Raw genomic sequence first — 27,223 nt, forward strand, 5'->3', positions numbered from 1 at the left:
ACTTTAGTAAGGCCTTTGACACCGTTTCCCACAGCATTCTCCTGGCGAAACTGGCTGCTCGAGGCTTGGATGAGCACACGCTTTGCTGGGTAAAAAACTGTCTGGATGGCCGGGCCCAAAGAGTTGTGGTGAATGGAGTTAAATCCAGTTGGCGGCCGGTCACGAGTGGTGTCCCCCAGGGCTGGGTGTTGGGGCCGCTCCTGTTTAACATCTTTATTGATGATCTAGACGAGGGGATCGAGTGCACCCTCAGTCAGTTTGCAGATGACCCCAGGTTGGGTGGGAGTGTTGATCTGCTCGAGGGCAGGGAGGCTCTGCAGAGAGACCTGGACAGGCTGGAGCCACGGGCTGAGGCCAACTGGAGGAGTTTCCATAAGGCCAAATGCCGGGGGCTGCCCTTGGGCCACAACAACCCCCAGCAGCGCTACAGGCTTGGGGAGGAGTGGCTGGAGGGCTGCCAGTCAGAGAGGGACCTGGGGGTGTGATTGACAGCCGGCTGAACAGGAGCCAGCAGTGTGCCCAGGGGGCCAAGAAGGCCAATGGCATCCTGGCTTGTGTCAGCAATAGCGTGGCCAGCAGGGACAGGGAAGGGATCTGACCCTTGTACTGGGCACTGGTGAGGCTGCACCTTGATTCCTGTGTTCATTTTTGGGCCCCTCACTACAAAAAGGACATTGAATGACTCGAGCATGTCCAGAGAAGGGCAACGAAGCTGGTGCAGGGTCTGGAGCACAGGTCGTACGGGGAGTGGCTGAGGGAACTGGGGGTGTTTAGTCTGGAGAAGAGGAGGCTGAGGGGAGACCTCATCGCCCTCTACAGCTCCCTGAAAGGAGGTTGCAGAGAGCTGGGGATGAGGCTCTTTAACCAAGTAACAAGTGATAGGACAAGAGGGAATGGCCTCAAGTTTCACCAGGGAAGGTTTAGACTGGATATTAGGAAGCATTTCTTTCCAGATGGGGTTGTTAGGTGTTGGAATGGGCTGCCCAGGGAGGTGGTGGAGTCCCCATCCCTGGGGGTGTTCAACAGTCGGGTTGACATAGCGCTGAGGGATGTGGTGTAGTTGGGAACTGTCAGTGTTAGGTTAATGGTTGGACTGGATGATCTTCAAGGTCTTTTCCAACCTAGATGATTCTGTGATTCTGTGATTCTGTCTCTTCCAACCCAAACCACCCTATGATTCTGTGATTCTATGATTTATTTTCCTTGGCTCAGGCATATACACCAGTGAGATTCCCCCATCCTGGTCAGCATTACCCAGTGCCAAGTTTGGCCTGAGACATGTAGTGGGAAGGTTGTGCTGCTGCAGCTCCCCCTCCACATTCAGCCCTGTGTTCCTACACTCAGTTCCCTCTCTAAACCTCAGCATTTTCAAAGCGTCATGTCAGAATGGAGATGTGGGTCTTTCTCTGCTTTTCATTTTAAGTGATATTTAATGTTTTTCAGAAGTGTCCCTACTCATGACCCTAAGCCACTCATGGCTACAGCAGATTAACCTCCACATGTCCATATTTGTGCTGGATGTTTTCCTGGGACCTTTTTAATATACAATGTCTGTCATCCTTGGTGCTGTGCCCAGAGGAAATAGAGCATCTCCAGGAATCACGTTAGTCCCAGATCAAGTGTATTTTTCACATTTACTCTCATCAGACTTCTCTTTTACAAAGCAACTTCAGAATTTCAGGCAAAGTGCTGCAGGTAAGGAGGCACAGGGAGTTGTGAGAGGCATCCATCAATGCATTTGGGCTAATATTTTTTGGTATGTCTGTAATGATTTAACTGGCCAAGTCCCTTACGTGGCTCTGGATGTAACAGCCTTGCATTTTACTGACATGCTGAAACCACAGATAACCTTTATATGAAGATAGATAAACATTTGCTTTTTTTTTCTCTCTGAGTTACAACACTAGTACAGTTCAGCTCCATCCAGAACTCATTAAATTAATTGTAAATTATAAACTCTTTTTCCCCAGTTGCTCATAATTATCCTAGCATGTTTTCTTTTCAACTTCTTGGTCTCTGTCCAGAAGCAGAATGGACTGCAACCAGCTGAGTAAGAGCTCCTTCTTAAGAGACTTGTACATATGTGTTCATTTTTCTATTTTATAAACATATCTGGACATAGATATTTCTAGTATATACTAAATTACATACATATGTATTTTAAACATACATGGAAGTACTGTCTTGTTCAGAATTAAGTATGTGCAGAACAATATGTCTGTGCTATGAAGATTCTTTAAAAATTATTGCAGAAAAACTGATAGGTAATTTTACTGCGACATAAAAGTGTCAGGGAAGTTGGTTATAAAACTTCCTTCAGAGTTATCAGATAGCTTATCTTTGGAGACAAGGGCCCTGTCATTGAATTCCTGCCTGCACTGATGTAAAGAGCAAAGTTGTCCTTGACTTCAAAGAAGAAAAAGAGGATTTTTTTCCCTACAAAGATCTGACTTTCCACAGAGGTTTTTTTCTTCATCCATTAAAAAATGTTCAGTCATGGTTGGGGTTATTATGACTTTATTAAGACATAAAAATATATGGTAGCAACTATGCTGAATTTATCTCTAGTCCTTTGGAAAACTAAAACCATATTTGCACAGTCACAACTAATGTCTGGCAGCTTGCTCTTATAAGCACAATCATGGCAGCTTTATGACCATAATATGGTTATATATGGACTCTCTAGTCCAAGAGCAGTGCAGAAACCCAGCAACATCCACCTACCCAGCAACATCCACCTACCCCACAAAGAGCTCTGGCATGCACCAGAAGTATCAGTGATTTGAAGCAAACTTCTGGCTCTGCTTATAGAAGAAAAGCAGGAGAGAGTAGAAAGGAAGTTCAAACAAATGTAGGGTTTCTCTGTCCACTTACAAAGTTTTGTGTCACTCAGTTATGGAAAAGCCACATGTAAATGCATCCAGCCAAATCTCACCAGAAGACAAATACAAATACAATACAAATACAACTTTGGGCATAGCCCTGGCTGAGTCGATGAGGCCCTTGGGTAATGCCTTTGGCTTTACCTGTCTTCTTATCACGATCTGAATGGTCCCATGTGCTTCTCCATCCTTTCACGCCTGTGTCCCCACTGGCCCAGACTGTTTCCTTGGGCTTCTGTGCCTGTGTGGGCAGCGGGTGCCGCGGTGGTAGAGAGGGCTTTACTCCTTTTTGCTCTCTTAGGCTTCCTCTCAGGAAGGGGCTAATAACTGAGAGTCAGAGCAGTCAGCATGCCTGAAATCCTTCTAAAAAGGGCACAGCAGGTTTAATCCCATGTTTCCCACAGCTGCTTTGAGAGCTGATGGCAATCCCAGACACGGCTGCCAGTTCTCGGGAGGTCTCACAGTTCGTCCCTGCCTAAAACCATCTCTGCCTTCTCTTGTCTTCCACACCTGGCAAATAAACATACAAACAAAAGGTCTGCCACCTGTCTTGGACATCATGGTTAAAAACTGCTGGCCACAGTTAAAAACAGCCTCCATCAATGTGCCTAATACTTTTTTGACCCTGCTAATTGTTACACAGTAACCTATGGCAATGAACTCCAACAAGTAAACACAGACTGTGTAAAATCCTGCCCTTTTCTGTTACTGTAATGATTTCATCAAGTGCCTCATTGTGACTGTATTGGAAGAAGCTGTGAACAGATTTACTGTACTTTGTAGGCACTATGAGGACCATCAATTTATATTTTGCAGGATTTTTTTCTTCCAGGGTAAAAGCCATGTTCAGCACATTGCTTGTGTATTTTAAGACCCTCTGAATTTCACAACTGTATGTTTTGTAGCACTCAAGCTTTTTCACATGTCTGCTTTTTCTCTCAATCCTCTTTTCTTCCTGCTGCCCAGCTGAGCCACCAGCCATGTTCCCAAGCTTGCTGCTCACTCCCTCTCTCCCTGCTTCCCTTAACCTATTGCTTTGCCCTTCCTGCCATGGTCTCCTCCTCTGTCACCTCTCGCAGAAGATAGCTCTGCTCCTAGTGACCCGGATGTGACAATGACTGCTTTTTGCCTTCCAAGAAATTCCAGGTCAACCTCTCTCAGTTTACAATGAGGAAATAATTTTTCCACTCTGAAGTCAAGACTGGGGATTTTTTTTCTGATTTTTGCATGATCATCATTAAGGAAAGCCCACAGATGTGTCCATTTATAAGCTATTTCCCATATCTGTGCAACGCTCTGGAGTGCTAAAAGCAGCAAGTTGTCTCATCAGAACCTTTGCTCACTGACTGGAATACTGCTTATTACATAGAAACTCTGCCCCAGTGCCTGCCTGACCCCCGACAGCTGACTCTACTGCTTGCTTTTCTCCTCAGATCACTGTTAGCAATGAGGAGGTCAGCAACCCCTCCTTTCTCGACCTGGTGAGGACTCCCCGGATGAGGAGGAACACGCTTATCCTGATGTATGCCTGGTGAGTGTCCATGTCAGTCCAGCTTGTTACCAGGGCAGTGGGTTTTGAATAAAAATTCCCATTGTGACTTTTAGGGTCTATCCAGCTGCTTGCAGTCATTTGTTTGCCTCTCAACAGTTTTTTCCCTTTGTTGTTTAGGTTTGCAAGTGCCCTGATCTACCAAGGGCTTGTCATGCGCCTAGGAATTGTTGGAGGAAACCTCTACCTAGATTTCTTCATCTCAGGAGCTGTGGAGCTGCCTGCTGCTCTTCTAATTTTAGTGACAATTGATCGTATTGGCCGGCGCCTTCCCTTTGCAATAGGCAGCATTGTGGCAGGAATTGCATGCCTCATTACTGCCTTCTTGCCTGAAGGTAATTCCCTTCCCAAAGTCAGACTCTTTAGGTCAATGACTTCTCTCTGACATCCCTTAAGCAAGGACAGCAGGACACACAAAATTGTAGATAAAATTTAAAAGGGTCTGGTGATGCAAGCAGTACTGCAGTCATGGAACAACATACTTTATTTGCTCATAGATTGCCCTGGGACATGTAATGGCCATATCTTTGATGGACGTGAGCAATGGCTGGGTGTAGGCTTAGGGAAAATGTCTATAAAAGCCCTGTACTGCTTTTGAAAGCAAATGCAAAGGGAAAATATACAAACATAAAGGAAAAATACATTCTCTGACTTGGAAGACACTTAATGGTGTAAGAAACCAGTGATTTAACTGAGGCAGCTTGGATTTGAAAATAAAGCAATGCAAACTGCAACACAATGTAGGGCCTGTGGCAGACAACACTGAGATTGCTGCCCTGCCCTCACCCTCCCAGGGGTTGTACCATGTTAAGGGGTTGGAGGAAAGATACGGCTTTTGAATAAATCATTCTTATCTGGTTTCAAGGACAACTAAAAGGTTTGATATTGCACACAGGCTTCCCAGCACTTACGTTTTTTTCTTTAAATTGTTTTCCTTCCTGTGTATTTTTTTTAATCCCTGGGGAAGAATTTGGAGGTGCTCTGAGGTGAATGTTACTATATCAGCGTGCTTTGCCTTAACATAGCTGGGAAACTGGCAACTGAACAGACATTTCAGAGAATTATTCCTCCCTAGGGATGTTCCCATCAAAGTAAGGCACACTACTGGCCAGCCTTAGAGGTTTTAGTTCCTGAAGTGATATCACAAGGCAATCGTTTTCCTAGAGAATAGCCATGAGAAACCACTTCAGGAGTATGATGTGCCCATGAAAACAGACAGATTTGTGGTGAATGCAAAATGAAGTCCTTCAAAGAGGTGTGTTGGTTCACCTCTGTCTCAGTTAAGCTCCCTTTAAAGGGATTCCTCCAAAAGTACTTAAAATTAATACTGTGTGCTTGAGGAGCTCCATTGCTTCAATTGAAGCAGAAATGATGGGGAAGGGAGAGGGACAATCAGCAGTCTGTTCCTGGTGCCAGCACTGGTGGCTGTGTGATTGTTCCCTGGGATATCACATTGTTGTCACTTGTTTGCATTCATCTGTTTGACCACTGAAGCCCATGAAGACTGACTCTGCTGTCCTGGCAGGTTTTCCCGAGATCCCCCACTCCTGTGTGCCTCTGAGAAGAGCAAGTAGATGCCAGCTGCCCCGTGCTGCTGTGGCAGCTACCCTGACACAGGGCAGGGCAGTTCAGGCACAGAGGACCTGGTCACCATGTGACCTGTTGGCTTTGACAGCATCATTTTCTACCTGTTAAAAAAACTTACAAAGATCCAGCTGGGACAGCAGGGTCTGAGGACTGTTGATCACCTGGAGCTAGGGCTGTTGCAGGTAGAGGAGGAAACAAATAGTGGCACTGGGGGATTACTCCTGCAGGTCACCTGCCTCCAGCACTTTCATGTATTTTGGGCCACACTATACGTGTAACATGGTGCATCAGGTCTGGGGTTAGAGCAGAAGCATTGGGTGGGGCTGGCATAGCCTGAGCAAGCGGAGAAAGCGGTGGCCTGGAGTCAGTAGGATGCTGCCACCAGCCTGCTCTCAGTAGTGCTGAGGGGACCCTGCCCAGATGAGCAGAGGACAGCCTGGAGGTTAAGATACTCGCAGATGGAATACCTGAGGTCCAAGTCCTGCTTTCAAGAAAAGTCTGTTTATACAGACGAGAAAAGCTACAGTGGCAGCTTGTGAGATCTCTGTCATGCTGGGGTGCTCACACAGTTCGAGTTCCCTCGCAGGAGGAGGCATACGGACATCCCCCTCACCTTGGGGGTCTGATGGACTGAAGGGGTTCCAGGGAGAAAAATGTGGATTTGTTTTGTTCTTTCCAGCCTTTGTTTTGCTTACAAATGTTTGAAAACAGAACTTTTCAGGGGAAAGGCAGTATTTTGCAACATGGGATTAAATTTGATGGGGTTTTATTTGGTTGTTTTGGAAGGGAAATAATCTCAAGCATCTCAGTTTTTGGTTCAGAGCAAACTGAAATGTTTTCTTGTTCTTCTTGTTGAAGTTTTGGGAAAACACAATCACTGCCAAATCTCCAGTGGCAGAGCTTTCCTCCATGCCAGGTTCAGGCTTGTTTCTCTTGCCACCCCATCTGCTCAGTCATGGTTAAACCATACAGGAGACTGTCTTCTCACAAGGGCATTGCAGAAGTGCTTATTGCATTCCTTGTGATAATCCTCCGGAGGCCACCGGCTCTTCAGAGAGGGCACTCGGACTGCTGAGGGGTTGCACATGGTGAGACTGAATGGCTCTGCCCTGTGGTGCAGACGTGACCATTGCAACCCCTACTGATGTATAAAGGCTTTCTGATGATGTACACAGGGCAGTGGCTGTGCACCAGAGCTCGAGTGGAGCTGCCAGAGCTGGGCAGAGCCACCCGGGCAGCGTAAGGCCCTGGGCTGGTCAGTTAGGTACAAAAGCAAAGACCAGTGATGGGAAGGGGGAGGATGGCCAGGAGCAGCATTATTAGGAGTGTGTTGATCGTGCAATGGCTAGGCAAATTACAAAGTGTAGTTGGCCTGCTCTAGGGAGATTTATTTTACTGTAGCATCCCTGAAGGTGTTTAAAAGGCATGTAGATGTGACGGTTAGGGACATGATTTAGTGGTAGACTTGGCAGTATCAGGTTTGAGGTTGGACTCAATGATCTTAAAGGTCTTTTCCAACCTAAATGATTCTGTGATTCTATGCACCTTTAGAGGTATCTTCTTTGTGATCAGAAGATTCTGGGAGATGACACAATGGTGTTTTTTACAGCATAACATCCCTGTATAAATAAATGCTCCTTTCCAGAGCACAATGTGCACATGGTCATGGAAGCTTATAACATTCATTCTCTTACCCATGCTGTTATACCCCACCAGCATCTTGAATCAACTAGAAGTGATTTCTGATTCTCCAAAGCAGCCTCGCATGATGCTGTAAAGCAATAAATGCCTATATAGATTGATATCTACAGCAGTGGCCTTTCAGTCTGATTTGCACTGATCCAGTGTTTCTGTGATGTAGCTTCTGCTGACAGGGCCTAGGGATCTTAGAAGGTCTCTGCTTCTACAGCAAAGCACACTTCACCTGCGTTTCTTTTTGAATTAACAGATATCCCATGGCTTAAAACAACAGTCGCCACGCTGGGAAGACTGGGCATCACGATGGCTTTCGAAATAGTTTATCTTGTGAACACTGAATTGTATCCAACAACACTGAGGTATGTCAGAAGATCCCAGGACTCTTTCAACTTTTCTTTCCGCTTTTTCTCAGTTCTCTGTTTCACTGCTCTTTAGTAAAACTTGGTTTTCTCCAGTTTCCTAACTGAATAGCCATTGCTCAGTTTGGATGGCATATACTGAAAAGATAATTTTTGAGCTAAGTCTACATTCTGCTCCTTAAACTGCTGGTTGTTCTGTTTGGTGACACCTCTCAAATATCTGGCACTATTTTTCTTTTTCAGAAACTTTGGTGTTTCCCTGTGCTCGAGTTTGTGTGACCTAGGTGGGATCATAGCCCCATTCCTGCTTTTCCGATTAGCAGCCATTTGGTTGGAGCTACCTCTAATTATTTTCAGTAAGATTTGATTTAAAATGTACTTTTGGTTTAAATATCCTCCTCCTAAAAGAGCTTGTCTTTTGGGGCAAAAGTGCAGTGTGTGGCCTCATCTGCCCCTCAGACCAGCCTCTCTCAACCTTCATGCCTAGAGCAAGAAACTGAACAGCAAATGGGTGAAATGTGGGTGATTTCATGGCATGCAATGGAAGAGTTCAGGTCTGCTTGGGTAACTTGGCTGAAAGAGTATAAAAGAAACTATGTGAGGTGCTTCAAGAATGAAAAACCTTACAGCTAAATTCTGTAATTGTAGAGAAGTAAGCTTAGTCTCCCAAGAGTAGAGGTCAATGTCCTTTAAAAAAATACTTGGTTTGGGTTTTTTTGGTAGATACAGTTATGATTATGGATGTTGTATTAATTGTAACTTCATATTCCTGTAAAATTTTTTTCCTCAGTTTCATTTTGGAAAAAAAAATACCCCTGTGGAGTTATTTCCAACAAGGAAATAAGCATCTGTGGCTAAACCAGACTTTCAGTAGATACATGTGACTGGGAAAAAAGCAAAAAGGATAGGATAGAATAAGAAGGGCAAATGGTGCTAATGACAATTTTAGCTGAAAACAAAAATGGAAAACCAGAAGTAACTTTAAAAGATTACAATTATTCCAAGAATAGACACATGTAGAAGTATGGTGTTCACATAATCTGATTCTGAAATTCTGTGGTGCTGAAGGACATATGGATTCCCTCTGTCTTGAGTAAACAGCTACAAAATCAGAGAGGATCAGAGGACTGTGCAACAGTCAGGGAACATTTCACTTTTTTCTCCAGCCCTTCTATTTTTGTCTTATTACATTATTTAAATTATGTATTTTCAGGAAATTATTCCAAAATAACCATTGCTGATGAACTATTTCAGATTGTCTCTGTATCTGAATGCGCTTTCTCAAGGATGAATTTTTATTCTGAATCACATAATCTACTTTGTTCATGGGTACACGAAGAGAGTATTTCAGGAAAATCTCAGTGATCTCAAGAAACACAGGATAGGGCCCCTTGAACACAAGTAGATTTGTCTTATGTGAGAAATACCATCCTGGTTCCAGCACAGTTTGTATGCACTTGCCAATGTGCACTTATCTCAGGTTTTCACCTTCTAATATCTCTCTTTTGGGGCAATCCAGGCTGCAAATGAACCCTAGCCCTCTCTTTTTTTTTTTTTTTTTTTTTTTTTTTTTAATAGGTTAAATTAATGTAGCATAAAGGTGTTTTGATAAGAGTAGGGTAATCAGAAATAGCTGTTGCACTTTAGAAATCTCACTTCAACCTTAATCTGAATAAACTTTCTTCAGTGGCTAAATCCTGAAATAAGAAAATTAACAATTTTCTTATTGTTTTTGTATTTCTCCAATGTCTATTGTAGGTATTCTCGCAGTTGTCTGCGGGCTCCTAGTGTTGCTTTTACCAGAGACAAAGGGAATCTCCTTACCAGAGACAGTGGAGGATGTGGAACAACTTTCAAGGTACGATATGTATTTTCTTACTTTTACTTAGGTGAGGTTTCCTGGGGTTATTCTCCTCTGACCTTATCAGTTGTCATAAATGTTTTCCAAGTATCAAAGTAAATTCCCTAGTCAGGTTGATGTTGTGAGCAAGTGGTATTTTTCTCGATAGAAATGTGAACTTTTCAGTACCATTAAGACAGGTTGTTAAAAAAAAAAAGCATGGGGATAGAATCTGTGTTTTTCTCATAGAGACACAAAGTTGTCCTATGCACCTCTAGAAGCAGAAAATAACAGTGTGCAAGAGAGATACTGCAAAGTATAGCCTGCAACTCTCTGCTCAAGAAAATCAGCCATTACCTCAGTCAAAGCATCCTGTGAAGAAAAGCCCTTGATCATGGGAGCATTCCACAATTTGTGAAGTCATTGGAAAGTCACATACAAGATGAATTTATAGCTGAAGAGTTGTAGGCAGAGCTTTCCACCTCCTGGCACACAGCAAGCCAGACTCTTCACTGCATTGCATGTGTGCAGGAAACATTTGCACATTGGCTAAATCTCTTGAGGAGCTAGTGCTATATGTTAATGTTTCAAGCAGTGGCTTTGGATATTACATCAACAACTACTGCAGCTTGGCCTACAACTTGGACTACATTTTTTCCTGTTTCTTTCACACTTATATGCCTCTCCTCTTCTGTTTCTTCAGTCATTTTGGTAAATGTGGCAAGAAATGGAAACACCGGGACACCAACTCTTATATTTGACCTTTGAAGGACAGCACTGAACAAAGAAACATATTCCCATACTGGGAATATGTTCTCCAGCTGCCACCACTTCAAAATTTGCTGCAAGTATGGATTAAACTCCATGTTCTTCCTTGAAGCATAAGGACATTTAAAACAGAGTGCATTTTTTTTTATAAATATCGAATAAAATATTTTTTTTTTCTGAGTATGATGTTTGCAGGAAGGGAGCACTCTGTGGTTCTTGGTAGAGAACAGAACAGATTTAAAAACATAGACTATCCAGCTCAGTGAGCTCTTTATATATTTCTTTATATATTTATAGATTTCTTTATATATTTGAGCCCTATGTTTATTTCTATTGTTAGCATGTACCTTTGGGTTTGAAACGGTACTGCTTGTTCAAGATTTTGATGAATTTGAGGAGGAGAGGATGAGTATTTCAACCTGTTCTCCTTTGCCTCTGGAGAATCTCGACAAATAGAAGACCTGGTGGTGCAGGAAGGAGGGTGCTGATTGGGGCAGCTCTTCCTCTGGTTGGGAGGGGTGGAAATCAGAAGCATGCATCAGGATACCTTTGCCCTGGTCTGATCCTCTTCCCCAGCAAGCTTCTGCCACAAAGGCCCTGCTTCCCTCCCTCTTCAAAGGCTTTCTGAAGTGTGGCAGCAGTCCTCCTCCTCACCTTCCCAGACCTTTTTGTAGGTGTCACATCCTATGCAGGGCATTAGCTCTGCAGGTCAGATCGTCCTGCTGCCTATTAGTACCTCCCCCAGACTCAGCTGGGGTTCAGGTGACACCCCCTTGTCCTGTTGCCTGGCCAGAATTCCCCGTATCTCTAAGGGAAGGGCTTCTTGCAAGCAGATAGCAGGGACTGTCTGCCTTCCCTTTGAACTGTATGACCTTCTTCAAGCACTGGGTCCTGGCCACTGACGGGTAAACAACAGACTTCTTACAGTAAAAGTCTTGAAAATATGTGGTGTTCAAAAGGTATCCTGTTACCAACAGAGAATTAAATTAAAAAAAAGAAAGCCAGTGAGCTTTTGTAAAGTGCCTTATAAGCTCAGAAAATAACATATTTGGCATAAGCAAATATAGGACTTTTTTGAAGGTTCATAGCACAAATGAGTGGTGCTAACACTACATTCAGTGCTGCTGAATGACTACTGCTTCAGTCTCACCATTTTAAGAGCACATACAGGCAGGTGCCTGCACAGGGGGATTTCCTACGGTGTGGAGGATACTGTGCATATCAGCAGTTCCCAACTCTCCCTGTTTTTCCCAGCAACTGCCCATACCACCAACCCTGCTGGAGGAAAACAAGACCTTTACTAATAATCTCCATCTAATATTTGCATACTTTGAGCAGTTAGCGATAAAGGGCTGTCTTTCAAGGCTCTTTCTAACTTCCTCTGAGGCATAGTTAAAGGTCAATGGGATGTTTAGCAAAAGTCAGTAGTGATTGAAAGATATGAAACTAAACAAGCATCTCATATCTGTCTAACTGGCAATAGCTAGAGGACAACACAGAACTGGAGCTACGGCTGCAGGGAGAAAACTCCTCCTGCACCAGTGTGGTCTGAAAATAGCTGTAAGCTCCCTGGGGCTGGCTGGCTGGGACCAGCCCTGAACTGGAAGGTGTGGGCTTGCACTGTTCAGGTGCCCTGTCTCAGCACAGGGTGGGAGCATGGGCGCTTGGCCCCAGAGCTCAGCCCTGACTTCCTTGCACCACAGTCACGGCCCTTGGAGAGGCAGGATGAGGCAATCAGATGCAGTGATGTATGAGTTGAGCCTCTCTCTTCTTTCTAATATTCCTTCTTTTTGAAATTTAATTTTTTAAAATTGATTTATTTAGTTGGTCTGAGAAGGACTATGGAGGTCATTTAAAGCTACAGCTTGCCAAAGAAATGTCAATATTAGTTTCCAGCTGCTTCTGTTTGTGGACAACTACAATGTGTTGAGAAGTGAGAGACTCAAAACTTGTTTCTGACCTTTCAGACTGTTCTTTGTTTTGCATAGCATCATATGTTCCTCAGAAGAGAATATAAGTGAAATATTTCAGTATGCAAAATAGCTAGGAGCAGTGTCAGACGTTTAGATGCATTTATTTTCTGAAAATTCCTATGTAAAGAACAGGAGGAAAAAACCTGTGTATGTGTTCTGACTTCTAATATAATAGTACTTAACAACTTCAGGTAGAGTTTATATTTCATAAAGGCTCCTGTGCTATCTCTTACCCCAAATAGTTGTAAAATGGAAAATCCTCCCATCTTCCGTGAGACTTTGGGTTGCCTCGTGAAGGTTGCGAAATGGGTTTGGTGATAGGGATTACACTGTTGTGGTGAGAGAGGACAGACAAGGTGCTGGAAGCAGAGGGAGAACTTCAGCAAGGGAGAAGCCTGGGGGAAACCATGCAGGGTTGTGCAGACCACTGGACAGGCTGCTTGTTTAAAAGAATTATTATAAATTCATATGTACCTCAAACCACTTAATACATTGAGCCTTACAGGAGAGTCCCACAAACTTCTCAGGTGACGAAGCAGTTCTTCTAAACTGCATGGGTTGATATTAAAAAGGCTGTTGTGACCCACCTCAGTGAGAGGCATCTCTTCAGGAGGTGACAGACACCGACAGCTTTAGTTGTCTTGCATGAGTTATAATTCAGAGGCTTAGTGAGAGATGTGATGTGCATAGCGGACAAAGGATCACCTTACTACCCCCAAAGCCACACGTTCAACATGACCCTAGAAACTCAGAAGCTGTGTTCTTCCTGCCTACAAAGAGATTTCCCAGACCAACAAATGAGCAAATGTGCTGCTGCCTCCAAATTTGCCTTGTTACTTCATCTAGTCTGTGAAAGTGATTAGTGTTAAGTGGCAGTTTTTACTGCCACTGCCACTCTTGCAGAAGGAAAAGATCACATTTTACACACTTTAAGAGGTTATGAGGTGGGACTTCTGTAGCTGCTCAGGTGTGTCCAGGTGTCTCTGGCGGGTTTGGCTAGGTCAGCATGAGGGGATTTGTCTGCCTACAAGCCAGGTATTAACCATGCCTGCAAGAGTTCACATCTGAAGAGCTTTACAAATCAAAGACCAAGCTGCAACACAGAATTTCTGTTATCAGGGAAGTACTGTGAGTATTTCTTGGCTGACTTTATGATCCAAATAAATAGATACAGAAAATATGCAGGAGAGTATTTGTGCCCAGTGAATCCCCCACAGCCAGAGAGGTGGGTGGGGAGTGCTTTAGCAGTGCTATTCCTGCTCAGAAAGGCAATGCTCTGAGGTCATTGCTTCTCCTAGAATTAGATTCCAGGTGTAGAAGCTGAAAAAATATCACCCTGACACCTAACTGTTTTATAGCTTGTATCTCCCTTTGTAGCCTATAGGAGAAAAAAAAAAAGAACTCCCAGGATGCAACCCATCCTTTCTGTATATTTATGCATATTAAAAAAAAAAAAAAAAAGCAATTTAAATTAAATGACATGCAGCTTGGCATGTGTGGGAGTGGACCTCTGCACTGCAGAAAGTGGGCAAGGCAAATCCCAGCCCAGGAAGTAGCTGTGTTACTTGGGGCACACTAGTGCACCCTGAGGATGCAGGAAGGAGACCATAAAGAGTTGGGGATCCCCAGGTGTCTGTGGGGTGCTCCCCAGCTGATATGTAAGTGGTGCAGGATGAGAGCTGGAGCTCATAGTTAGCAAGTGTTTCACTGCAGTGAGCATGAGCCAAGCTTTCCCTGGAGAGCATCTCTAAATGTCTAAGATTTCATTCCTATACTCACAGGCATGTGTACATAATTTTCTTTTAGAGAAGAAAAATGTACATGTAACAGTTATATAGTGGGATAAAGTTATATAGTGAAACAGGATGTGTAATATGGACAACAAAATTTTATAATATGTTAGACATTGTCATTACTTGCTGTAATGATTGACAGTTATTTCTCTGTCTTCACTATGGACTAATTTTAGGGTGAGGCTATTTTTTATTCACTGTTTTATATCTCTGATGCAGTATTTGTACTTTTTCTGACACACAGATTTCCATGTCAATAAAAAAATGAAAATATAAACCAAATGTGTTTGCTTCTTTTTGCTTTACTCCTGTGTATTTAATGCTATTGGACATATCTAATAAAACTTCACATGCATATAAGACACGTAAAGTAAGATTCTTCTTCAGTTTGTATTATTAAATTGGTAAGAGGCTGAGAAAACTCAATGAAAATGAGGAGTATTCTCCTTTCTTCATTTGCTGGAAGCACAATAACTTGGAAAAGTCAGACTTAGGAGAAAAAGTCATTGTGGAGCCTAATATAAGATTGAAATGTAGATGTTCAGTTACAGTTGAGGTTGGGATTTGTGACATGAATTTCAGAGGCGGGCAAGTCTATTGTCAAACATAGAAAACCACAGAACATAAAGAAAGAGGGTAACACGTCATCAGTTGCGTTTCTTGGCAATAATGGTTAATTTATAGCAATTTAAGATGGATGATCATATTTATTTTACTTTCTTATGAATGATTGTAGCTTTAATATTGCACTTGGAATCTTGTATTTCTAACACATATACTGCTTTCCAGGAGAGGGCAGTCCATGCTCAGGATCAGTTGTTTTCCATTATACTCTTAATCCAAGGAATATAATTGGAAACTCGAACGTAAACACCAGGTTTCATGGGCTGGGCACAGCCAAGCCCCCAAGAGGTGACTCCATGTTGCACAAATTTATCTTGGTCCAGACAGACTAGAGGTCCTCCACTGTCCCCCTAAACAGAGAAAGAACAGGATGATTCCTTCACAGACAGCCCCATGTGCAAGAGTCGCCTTCTCACAGGAGTTACAGAAACAGAAGTACCTCTCACATGTGAGGAGCACACAAGTTATAAGAAAACACCGGAGCTCTAGCCAGGGAAGAGTTCTCTATGCATGTTGTTGAACACTGTAGTAAAGTTATCTCATCCCATCATCCAAGTATTACATTTGTTTTTGAAGTGAGGGGATTTGGTAAGAAGGAATCTGATTGCCTTTAGTCACATAAACTGTATTTTCTCCCTCTTCTCTGAGGCCTTTACAGCTTCCTGTTGTTACTAGGTGATCCAAGACGAAGTGAATGAATGCATTCAAACCATGTGTCTTAAGACACGAGTGCACGCCCCTCAAGGGCCTGCTTGCCCATCACAGTGCATGCACAGAGTATCTGTGCTGTTAGCAATGGCTGGGGCAGGCAGTCTGCTGTCTCCACACTTCTTCACAGAATCATCTCTAGCTTTTCAGGGAGGAAAGTTTCCATCTTGATTCAGTATGTTAAGCGTTTCTGAGCCCTTTCTTGTATTTAAAGGAAATTAAGAATTCAATTTCAAAACCTAGACTTCTGGAAAAAACCTTCATACCACACTTGTGAGATGAGCTATTGCCAACCATATTCTTCCTTTTCATTAAAAGAGAAGTCCAGCATGCATTTTGCCTCACCTAGTGTGATTTTCACAGGCACTAACACTTGGAAATTAGTTGTTCCTTTGGCCCATGGTATGCCTGCATGGCAGACTCCACTGCACCATTCTTCGTTATCTGAAATGTCTCAGGTTGTTAACTGAGCTAGCCTGGACCCTGGAGCTAGTCTAGCTGAGGAAAGCAAAGTGGTCTTGGGGAAAAAAATCAGACTAAAACGGCTTCCATACCCCTGGCTCAGGCAGACGTGTATTGCCATGCGCTTTATAGTTCAGGCTTGTCTGAAAAATTACCTGTCCCACTTCCTAGCAGCAGACAAGGGAGCAAGGGAAGAGCAGAAACTGTGTGCCATGTGGTGTGGCAACATCCCAAGACTAATTTTGAGCTTCTAAAGCCCAGAAAGCAAAGCACTATTTGATTTGAATGTGCTTCTAATCAACTCCTATGCTCACAGACTTCCTTACCTGGCAGCTATCTGTGCCACCATGAATATTTCCAGCACAGAGCTCATGGTTTTTGACTCTACCATTCAAAAATTCAGGGCGGTTGCATATTTTATTCTCGATTACAGGGAAACCAGTTTCCTTTAAGTAGCCATCACCACCAGTTCCTTTGCAAACAAAAATAAAACCAAAACACAATAAATGACAAAGATAAATGAACATCTTCCCAAACAGAAAATCAAGATGTGGATAAGCAGTAAAATAAGCAGAGTGTTTATGCACTATGCATATATTTTCCATGCAGTAAGTATTATCAGTAGCATGGTAGTTATCAGCCTCCACCACCCACCAAAACCCATACTGCACTGATTGACCTTCCTGCTCCCACAATATGGATCCAGTACCCACTGATATTTGTGGGAGTCATTCCCAAGCCATTTTATTTCGCTGTGAGTTTTCTTTTCTGTGGAAAAAAAGGAGGTAGGAAGTAAATAGTTGAAAATGACATGATGGGCAGAAACAATGAAGCAGAGAAGGTGCTGATGCCCTTCTTAACCAAGACAGAGTGAGAGGTTTTGAAAATTAGCGTTATGTTTATATTTGTATGAGATCTTCTGAACCAGGATGGTTGGGAGAAAAAAAAAATCATTCAAGAGGATGAGGAAACTCACCCTCATGTGATTAAGAATTAGTCTGGATCTAGAAAAAAATTCATTCTGACTGCATAAAAGCCCACTATGAGGAAAAACAGAGTGGACTGAAAGAACAGTTCCTTAGGTCTGATTCTCTTCTTTTAGTATTGGTTTAGGAGGTTTCAGTTTACATGGCTCTGAGTGATTTAGGAGAATCTAAATCAGAGGGAGACAGCAGACAGAATGGCAGTACCTGATAAATTCTGATGAAATATGTATGCATGGAAGCTTGTGTGGGGTGTTTTTGGCACAAAGAGAATACGCTTTGGATACTAGTATATACCAACCTCCAAACACAGAGCTTTCAGATGTGTTAACGCTGTCTCACCTCTTGTATCACCCCAGCCCGTCACATAGCACTCCTCTCTTCCTCCTAACACAGCATTTTCTTTTGGCAAACAAACTGGTATTACATGATTATTGATGATTGCTGGGCTGAAAGAAACAAACAAGAGACTCATACAGGAACAATCATTAGCACAGTTATCTCTGATACCACCTTCGGGTTTCTAAAAAGATTTTATATACAGTCAACCTCTTTTCTTTGAAATCCTGAACTTCAGGCAAAGGGTTTTTCTGATGTGCAGAACTGCTCTTGTTTTAGTCTCTAATCTCTCAGAATGTGATACACAAAAAGGAAAAGATCTGAAATGGAGAACAGTTAGAGTGGTTTGATACTAAAATTACTAGCATAAATCCAAGAGAATGCCTTGACTTTGGCTAATACATAGCCAACAAAACCTAACTGCAAAGCTACTTAGGGGTATGAATTAGTGACATTTAATACACAGATGTTAGCTTGCTCTGTCTGCATCCAGTCTGACTATTTATAAATCACTTTCAAACTGGACGCTTAGCACACAGCAGAACCCGTCAGTCTGACTTGCCTTTGGATGCACCTAAGGCTAGGCTCAATTAAGAAGCCACATTAATTGTGCTGACCCCAAGCACCATATCTTGCCATCTGCTTGCAGCTGTATGGATGTATTCTTTTTGATTGCACAGTGCCTCGGTGAGAGCTTCAGATGAATGGAAACAGATGCAAGAAGGGCCATACTGGGTATTGCATCAAATGTGCATACTGTTTGCCTGTGCACTGGACAGATCTGAGGGAGGAAGAAATCTCCCCATCACAGCATGGAAACCATGTGGGATAACATCATGCTAATATTGCAGCTTTCAATCCTCATTACCTTATCAAGGTAGAAGCATGTAGAAACACAGACTGAAAGCTCCTCTAGGCATTACCTCCTCCTACTCTACTGCCTCTGCCTCACCTCCTAAATGCTGACACCCAGTGTTTTGCCAGCCTGTGTCACTGTCCCTAGCCCTCCTCCCTTCCCAAGGCAGTCCTTTCACTTTCTGAAGCCCTGCAGCTGAATCACCTTGGTTTCCACTAGAGCTTCTGCAGAAAGGGAAGAAAGAAAGGGTTTTAAATTGCTGATTGAACACAGTGTGTATAGAAACACGCATTTCCATGACACCAGCAACCACTAATTAACCAACTTGTCCCATCAGAATGAAGGAACACTTCAGGTGAAAAGGGTACCTGCTCAGCTTTAGCAGAGCAATGTCTGTCCTGTGCGGCTCCTTGAACAATTTCTCAACATCTCGTTTCTGCACTGATGCCTCTGATGCTCGCTCTTTGTGTAATCCAAGGTATACTTTATACGCAGATGGCCGTGAGGACCTATTAGACATGATAGCAGATGGTGAGCTGACAGACACACACCCAGGACATAGACCACTTACGATGTTATTTGGCACCTCGTTCTGTCAAAGACAGAAATATAAAGCCAATTTGGGCATAAGCATAATTTCTAAATCCCTTACTATGGCACATGAAATCATGTCAGCAAAAGTTATCACTGTCAGTCTTTGTTTCTTTAGTCAAAACTCTGCTTTAATGGTTAATGGATAGACTTGGCTCAATTCTCAACTGTTTGCAAGCTGAGTCGAAAGACAGCTGAGATTGCTTACTGGGTCCATTTTGTTTCTCATCTGATTTTCTATCTAGTGTAAGAAAATGCTGGTGCAGGCTATAACAGATACTTACTTTTCTAAACAGTGAGCAGCAGTAAGAACCCACTGAGGGTCTATCAGAGTTCCCCCACAGAAATGCAGGCCAAAACTGTAATTGAGCAGAAAAGCATGAAAAGGGTTAAGGTGGGGAAGTTAATTTTACTGCAGTTTATCACGTAATCTTTCTAACATGTATGCCTTTACAAACAAAAGAGATTATTCCATATTTTCAGTAAGAATCAACATTTTACTATCCTTGAACAATATTTCTTACAATGACAGTAGCGTTGTGTGGACATGTTAATAAGGCCTTGCATGAAAACACCTAGATCTTTGTTCTTAACCAGTATTTCTATTACTGGAAAACCTTATATGCAGTGATGCATAGCATTTTAGAGATTTTGGCTTTTATCTAGCTCTGATCACAGTCAGAAAGGTCTGAAACTGGCCTTGAGTCTTAGTTTTGCTAATAACTTTGCCAGTAGCATCAAATGCTTACATGAAAGGACCAGTCAAAATCCGTACTAGCCATACTTCAAACTTTTGCTTCTACTGATAGGATACTGATTCTACTGTAGGATATAGTGACAGATTTAAAGTCATTTCACCTTTTAGTGAAAGTGTTTTTTAAGCTAGTGGTCGTATTAATTCTATAGCTGTTTATCACAAAACTGAGCATTCATGGTTGTCTAAATGACCTTCTTTAAGATTAGCACACGTAATGTCTAGCCTTGAGCTATTTAAAATTAAAATCAAGTTTAAAACACTGCAACCACATACTATAACATCCTGTGAGAGGCAAAGTTTCCTTGCATTAAAGTCTAATGTAATGGGGAATCATGGCCATACTTTGTCCGGAGACTGATTTGCCAGGGCCAGGAATGTGGATGTGAAATACACCCAGCAACAATCCTTTGAGCACACAGCTTTGGTCTGAACTTGGATTTTCCACACTCATACTGAGCAGGAGCTACAGAATAAGAAAAAAAAAAAATCACTATAAGGAACTTCAGCATATTTCCTATACATTCACTATGCACTCAGAAAACATTAAGATTAACTTGTTGCATTTGTCACTTCAGCTTTTGATTCTCTGCAGGCAATTATATACCATGCACCACCTATATTTTGTTAGGTTACCTTCATCTGGAACACTTAAAAATGCCTGGACAACTTTTTTCACATACATTTCTCAGTGGTTAGCAAATTACATATCAATAGATCTATAGTCAGATCAAAAAAAAAAAAAAATAGAAGGAGAAGGAGACAGAGACAAAGAAGAAATAAATTCTCCCAACACTTTTAAGTGTACTCTTACTGATGTCAACAATACAAAAGCTGCACTGGCAGCTTTTTTCATACTAATCTTGGTGGTACAGCACATGAAATTAAATCACTGTCACTGTGGAACAAAATTTTGTCCACTCTTATCACAGGATCTCTTGGTGCTTCATATGTCTCAGAGTTATTAAAAAAGGGTATTTCTTATTTAGCCATGGAAAACTGACTATCAACACAGAATTTAGAATTTGTTGTCAACAAAAGGAACTAACTAATAATTAAAGGCAAAAGCCATGATTTTTCTGTTGCTTAGCTAAACAACTGAACAAAATATTACTAATTTTAAAAAGAAGAAATTGGATCTTCAAAATTAATACAATAACCATGTGAAAGTGCCATTTTTTCCTCTAAGAGTCCCAGCCCAACGCTTTCAATGCCGTAGTATTTTTACAGTTACAGTAGATGCATCTGTCTCTTTCTTATTTGCTCCATTTTTCGGTTTTGGTCAGAGCACATTTGCTGCTGCTCGCAGCTGAGAGGATAGAGCAGCAAGAAAATCACCCTTCTTTTGAGTAGGTAGTTCCTGGCACAGCTTTTGTTCTTGATGGACATGAAAGGACTTGAAACCAAAATGCTGTAAAACTTTATCATTGTACACTTGGTTCCACTTCCTCATTCAGATTACTGAATGGCTTGAATACTAGTAACAAAGACAAGGGCATTTGGTTAAATATTTAGGGCCAGATGCACTTTCCAGCCATCTCATACGGTACAATATCAGAGAAGGAAAACCTGTCTTTCATCCAGGAGAGAACCAGAGCCACATCATCAGGAGCTGCAAAAATTTTGCTGGGATAAGAGCATCTTTTTGTTCACCCTGGCCACACACACATCTATCCAGGTGACCAGGCAGGGAAATTTCTGCAGCAACATCCCTATTTTGAAACACATGGCAAAACCTCCATAAGCTTCAGTGAGCTCTAGGTACATCCTGTGCTGAGTTTGGGACTTCCAAGGAATAAGCACCATTCTTAAATCTTCAGACACAGATTTTGAGCATCACTTCCCTACAGCTTTAATTCCCAGTCTAAAGCTATTGCACTTAGATCGATCAGTCTTGCAGATTAATCATGGAATGTCCTCCAGTTGTCGTAAAGGTTACAGTAAAGGGAGACACTAGTCTTTAAAGGAATAATTACGGCACTTGGGAATGTCACAGTACTCCCAGGCTTTTCTTGGGTCTGTTGTGTAGCACCAAGGTCCATTCACATCTCCATCAGGATTTCTGCAATACTGTAACAAAGCATAAAGACACCAGCTATTAATCAGGGGACAAAAAAGCCTACCAATGCACGTTTCAAAATAAAATCAAATTTAATTTGGGAAATATATATTTTACTTCCTTACTGATAAGTGATTTCCAATTCCTTTTGTCAAAACTTGTTTAATTTTTCTATTTGATCTCTAAGTTTAGAAAAAAATAACAACATTTAAACCTCTTCAACTGTCATAAGCCAGCAAGCTTCACTAGTGCAAGCTTGCACCACTGAGCTCTCAAAAAGCAAACCTTGACCTAGGATGGGGTTTTCTAAAGCACTAAACTGTCTGCTCTGCTTCCACTGCAGTTAGTAGGAGCAGCAGGGTCAGCCCTGAGATCTTTTCACGCCCACTCTGGTTGCATGATTCCAGAGCAAGTGGGTATTGTGAAAGCTGCTCTTGCACAACTTCGTGATGCCTGAGTCCCAGGGGCAGAGGTGCAGTGTTCACCCTGACGTGGCGTGCCTGGTTAGCTGAATCACTCTCTAGGTCTTACTGGCCATACTGACTGATCTCTGCTCAGTGGAGATACCTCACACAATGACATGCTACCAGCTATATTTCTAATCCCCTTCCTTACTCTGAAATACATCCCATGTCTTAGGAAAAAAGAGGAAATGTTTGTTTCCCTTCCCCAAGAGTCCCTGACAAATGCAAGAATGAAAAAATTATGGCAGGCAGTTTTTTGGAGGGAATTTCCCCAATCTGAGCTGGAATTCAATACAGAGTATTTGATAACATCAGAGGATTGACTAAAGCAAGCTCTAAAATCATGTGACTGGAGAAAAAATAGTTCAAGCTGGCAACATCAAACAAGCTCTTTATATTGCATACAGAGCTTGTCACAAACCACTCAAATATTGTATAGAGGATGTTACAAGTCTAGAGAACTAGTGATGAGTACATGTGTTAGGACTAGGGAGGTGAAGGTTAGAGATAGAGAACAACTTACAGGAGGGGTCAGATGAACGTATATCTTTGTATGATGGACTGCAGCAGAAGTTGGAGGGCTGGAGGGGGAATTAATTGAGGATGGGGAGAGCAATGCATCAGCTATATATCTCAAGGAACTTGCACTGGACATTAGATCCCCCTCCATCTCACCTGTCACTGTTACTAATGAAACTTATGACCCCAGGTGCTCTTTCTGGCTGAGGACACAGAGATGCTGCCCACAGAACAACTGCACTTAGTCCTCAGTAGTGAGGAGAAGCAAGTGTCCATCTGAAGCCCCTTGGCTTTGCTGCAGAAGCATTCAGCAGAGCTTCTGGGCATCTGTGAGTCCCACAGAAGTACAGACTGCTCATGTCAACAAGAATTAGCATGATCAGGTTCTTGGATTGAACTGAGGAAAATAAATTAATTTACAAAGACCTGGCATGAAATACTCGCTGAGGGACCATGAAGAAGACAGATGAAGTTCAGTGACAGCAAGTATTAAATGAACAGCTGCTTACATTTTTATCCAGGCCTGCTCCTGGATGTGTTATGGGAGTGAAATAGTCATGGCTATGAGGTCTCTGAGAGCTCCACTCTTGACAAGTCCTGCCCCTTCCAGTTTTTGCTACTGTGCCACGATAATCTTTACCATTACCATTAATGCAATCTGTGAAGAAAGAGGAAAAGAAAATGACTGTTAGCTATTGGGCCACATACATACTTGATTGTGGTGAAGCAGAAATAAATTTGAGGAAATAATACTAGTACTTACATGTACTACTTAGTATGTATACATAGAAAGAAGGACAATATAGTGTCAATAAAGGGCAACAAAGCTGTTGAAGGGTCTGGAATACATGTCTTATGAGGAGCGGCTGAGGGAACTGGGGGTGTTTAGTCTGGAGAAGAGGAGGCCGAGGTGAGACCTCATCACCCTCTATAGCTCCCTGAAAGGAGGTTGCAGAGAGCTGGGCATGAGTCTCTTGAACCAAGTAACAAGTGATAGGACAAGAGGGAATGGCCTCAAGTTGTGCCAGGGAAGGTTTAGACAGGGTATTAGGAAGCATTTCTTTCCAGAAGGGGTTGTTAGGTGTTGGAATGGGCTGCCCAGGGAGGTGGTGGAGTCCCCATCCCTGGAGGTGTTTAAGAGTTGGGGTGACATAGCGCTGAGGGATGTGGTGTAGTTGGGAACTGTCAGTGTTAGGTTAATGGTTGGACTGGATGATCTTCAAGGTCTTTTCCAACCTAGACGATTTTGTGATTCTGTGATAGCTAACAATCACATTTTAACTTCCTTGCATTTTAAGCATTTTCTTCATGATTATGAAAGTTATATATCAAAGAAGCTTAGACTCAGTTGACCACTTGTGAGTTCAGAAGCCAGGACCACAAAGATCATGCACTTATGAAGTCTTTTCCTTACAGACCCTGATATCTGTCCAAAGTCACATTTTACAGTTGATAAAAAGCAGTAGAACATGTTCAGCCAAAGCCATTAGCCTTCTAAAAGAAGAACATGTCGTAGGAAAAAAAAAAAAAAAAAAAAAAAAAAAAAAAACATCTACTGCATAACAAAGTTGCATCTGAACTGAATTTAAAAAACCAAATATCCTCTGGTGGGAAATAGGAGCCCTGGAGATATGAATGCATGGCACAGGAAAAGACTTTTTTGGAACACTTGCAATCACAATTCCATCACTTTTATATTTGCTGTCATTGCTAGTAGCCCTCCCATAGTAGTGTGAAACTACTAGCCATCTGTTTCCTTGTGTTTCCAATATTGCCAGATGCAGTAGGTAAAATATGCAATATTAATCTAAAAGCAAATGCAGAAACCCTGCTATAAAATTCCACAAGAATGTTCAGAAAATGAAAAGAGTGGATACAGTATTATATTAAATTCTGTAATTATCTAGAGATTCCTGTATTTCACCCTCATTAAATTCTTGACATTTCCATAAAAACAGCTTGCTGGCTATGAGCAATTCTGGGGGAAGCAGAAAGTATTCTCACCAGGGTTTGGTTCCTGTGTTGTCTGAGGAGGTTTTGGTAAAGTGACTTGTACATGGTCATCACACTTCTTCAGGTTGCAATACTCCCATCTCACACTGGGGTCAGTGGTGTAGCACCATGGGCGGCTATCGGCATCTGGGTTTCTGCAATAATTCTGCTTCAGGTCCCTACAAATGTAAACATATTATTGTTCTGCTGATCGAGGATGCCAATTGAACTCAAACACCAGAGTGAAGAGAGTAGGCTGACTTTACTGTTAATAATTACAGGATATAACTCAGTACTGCAGAAAATAAGCAGTAAAAAAATACAAAATAATACACTTAATTATTACTACATACAGTTAAGCAAGGTAATGCAGCTAATCATTACTACACAATGGGGAAAATAGTGATTAGGAAAGATGCATCACCACTTGCATACTTTACCATCATCCAGATCCGCAGTCCCTGGGGACCCCCAGTTGCAGTGAGGATTTGGAAAGCCTTTCCCTGCAAGTGGGAAATCCTACGTGATGTGTCCACCCGTAGGTGAGACATCCAAAGTCATGGCAAACAGATCCAGCTTTATATACCAAAAATCAGTGAGCCAGAATAACTTGCACCTTTGTTTTGAGCAGAAACATCTGGTTTCATCCTCCTGTTGGATTCCACCCAAAGCCTGGCCAGGGCTTGGTGGGGAGAATCAAGGGAGTTTCTAACAAGGCCAAACACTTGGGTTCAAGCCTTGAACAAGGCTAAACAAGGAAAGTTGGATACACATTCTTACAGCATTTCATTCTCACTACTGATTACATTTTGCCTAAACTACATTTTTCACTAGTGAACATACATATTTTGTTGATGATCAGATACTAGTAATTAACATTAATGGTAATACAGATTTTACTAATTGATACTAATAATGGATAATGTTTAGTTGTGAGGTTCATTTAGAGGTCAGCTTTGTTTCAGGGCCCGTTATTCAGGCCCTAGCACTACAATTATATTCCCATCCATACCACTGATCTGAGGAGAACTTGAAAGATCATTTTAGAAAGCAGGTCTTTCACAGAGTTAGCAGTGTGCAACAGAAATTCTTTTTCCAGCATAAAGAAATGAAGAAGCATATGCAGAATATTTAAATATGCCAAATGCTTACTCACTAATTAATGCTTATAGTAGAAGACTGTTTACAAATCCAGATGATAAGCAAATGCACATATATATATATATATGAAGATACAATTATTTTTACTTTTCCAAATACATCATTAGGTTTTAAGAAGCAAGAGGTTTTTTTTCATTTTGGAATAAATAAGTAGTAAGTATTAGGGATAAGAAAATAATCCATCCTTTCCTCAAAGGTCTAATGAACTGCAGACTAGGAAGCAAAGACTTAAACTCATGAATAATCTCATGTATAGAAACAGTTCATTTCAGTATAAGGGAAAATTTGTAACTCTTAATTCCTTTAGAAGCAATGTAGAAACACACAGTTAGTCTAAAACATAATAGTGACAACTGTGGTTTGTTCCAAGATGAGGTTAATAGAAAATATTTTCACATTAGAAAAAGAAGAAAAGGAAGGGATTATTTTTATCAAGTACGTCCTCTTTCCAGCTTTAAAATCATTGCTGTGTAAAGATGATGCAAATCAAAATTAATTAATGAATTACCATTGTCCAATGAAACATGGAAATGGGAAACACATACGCATTTGGGAACTGGTCTGCCGTTTTATTGTGTCGGTGTGGCGACATTGAGCTCCAGGCTTGACATTTCTTTCCCGTGAGAGTGAAAGAAGCTGTGCCACGGTAAGTCACACCATTGCCTTGATAGCACTCCTCAGTAATTTGAGCCTGCTCAGGCACATCAACAGCTGTAGTGAATAACAGAAACCAGTCCCTTGCATCTTAATACTTTGATATTTACACATGAGCATAGAAAGCCAACAGAAAAAAAGCCAGAGTATTTCACAGACCACCAAAGCACACTCTCCTTCTCAGATTGTAGATCAAAAGGAAGATTTCCAAAAATGTTTGCAAAAATTTTATGATACTCTGGATTAAATGCACTTGTATATCAATTTTACTGCCATGCATGGGGATTTATTTCAGTTAATGATCCAAATAGTTCAGATATGGATTAAAACTTCTCGAGGGTCAGGGAATGTCTGTGGCTTTGCCACAGATGCATGTGTGGAAGAAGCCTGCCTTGTGTAGGGAGAATTTTCTTTTGATTGCTTTTTATGGAGTCTTATTTCAGTGCTCTTAAATTGTATGAGGTTTTGCTTTGGATTCAATTTTTCAGAAGCTGGCATATAAAGCTAACTAACTTTTCCATGGAACACTAAAAAATTTAGAGGTGGAGGGAACCACCACTTGGCAAAAAGAAAAGACCTGTTACAGGAATTTTTCTTGAGCTGTGTCA

The 27,223-nt window shown here is 41.8% G+C and overlaps 2 protein-coding genes across 2 annotated transcripts in view; one reads left to right on the forward strand and one right to left on the reverse strand.

The window, feature by feature from the left end:
* The window catches only part of SLC22A3 (solute carrier family 22 member 3), a 38,284-nt gene extending 24,717 nt beyond the window's left edge, over nucleotides 1-13,567 (forward strand). Inside the window, exons 6-11 of the mRNA XM_026845352.1 lie at nucleotides 4,316-4,413; nucleotides 4,552-4,766; nucleotides 7,967-8,075; nucleotides 8,319-8,431; nucleotides 9,834-9,933; nucleotides 10,619-13,567. Of these exons, the coding sequence (XP_026701153.1) occupies nucleotides 4,316-4,413; nucleotides 4,552-4,766; nucleotides 7,967-8,075; nucleotides 8,319-8,431; nucleotides 9,834-9,933; nucleotides 10,619-10,676 (693 nt within the window). The 3' untranslated portion in view covers nucleotides 10,677-13,567. The remainder of the gene's footprint in view (nucleotides 1-4,315; nucleotides 4,414-4,551; nucleotides 4,767-7,966; nucleotides 8,076-8,318; nucleotides 8,432-9,833; nucleotides 9,934-10,618) is intronic.
* PLG (plasminogen) overlaps nucleotides 10,850-27,223 on the reverse strand; it is a 30,665-nt gene continuing 14,291 nt past the window's right edge. Inside the window, exons 10-19 of the mRNA XM_026845350.1 lie at nucleotides 26,507-26,672; nucleotides 24,813-24,979; nucleotides 23,318-23,466; nucleotides 21,743-21,836; nucleotides 20,112-20,232; nucleotides 19,297-19,371; nucleotides 18,790-18,930; nucleotides 17,569-17,675; nucleotides 16,570-16,715; nucleotides 10,850-15,423 (exon numbers count right to left, since the gene is read on the reverse strand). Of these exons, the coding sequence (XP_026701151.1) occupies nucleotides 15,262-15,423; nucleotides 16,570-16,715; nucleotides 17,569-17,675; nucleotides 18,790-18,930; nucleotides 19,297-19,371; nucleotides 20,112-20,232; nucleotides 21,743-21,836; nucleotides 23,318-23,466; nucleotides 24,813-24,979; nucleotides 26,507-26,672 (1,328 nt within the window). The 3' untranslated portion in view covers nucleotides 10,850-15,261. The remainder of the gene's footprint in view (nucleotides 15,424-16,569; nucleotides 16,716-17,568; nucleotides 17,676-18,789; nucleotides 18,931-19,296; nucleotides 19,372-20,111; nucleotides 20,233-21,742; nucleotides 21,837-23,317; nucleotides 23,467-24,812; nucleotides 24,980-26,506; nucleotides 26,673-27,223) is intronic.

Source organism: Athene cunicularia (assembly GCF_003259725.1).
Source record: "Athene cunicularia isolate RWA chromosome 3 unlocalized genomic scaffold, athCun1 chr3_part1, whole genome shotgun sequence".
Lineage (NCBI taxonomy): Eukaryota > Metazoa > Chordata > Aves > Strigiformes > Strigidae > Athene > Athene cunicularia.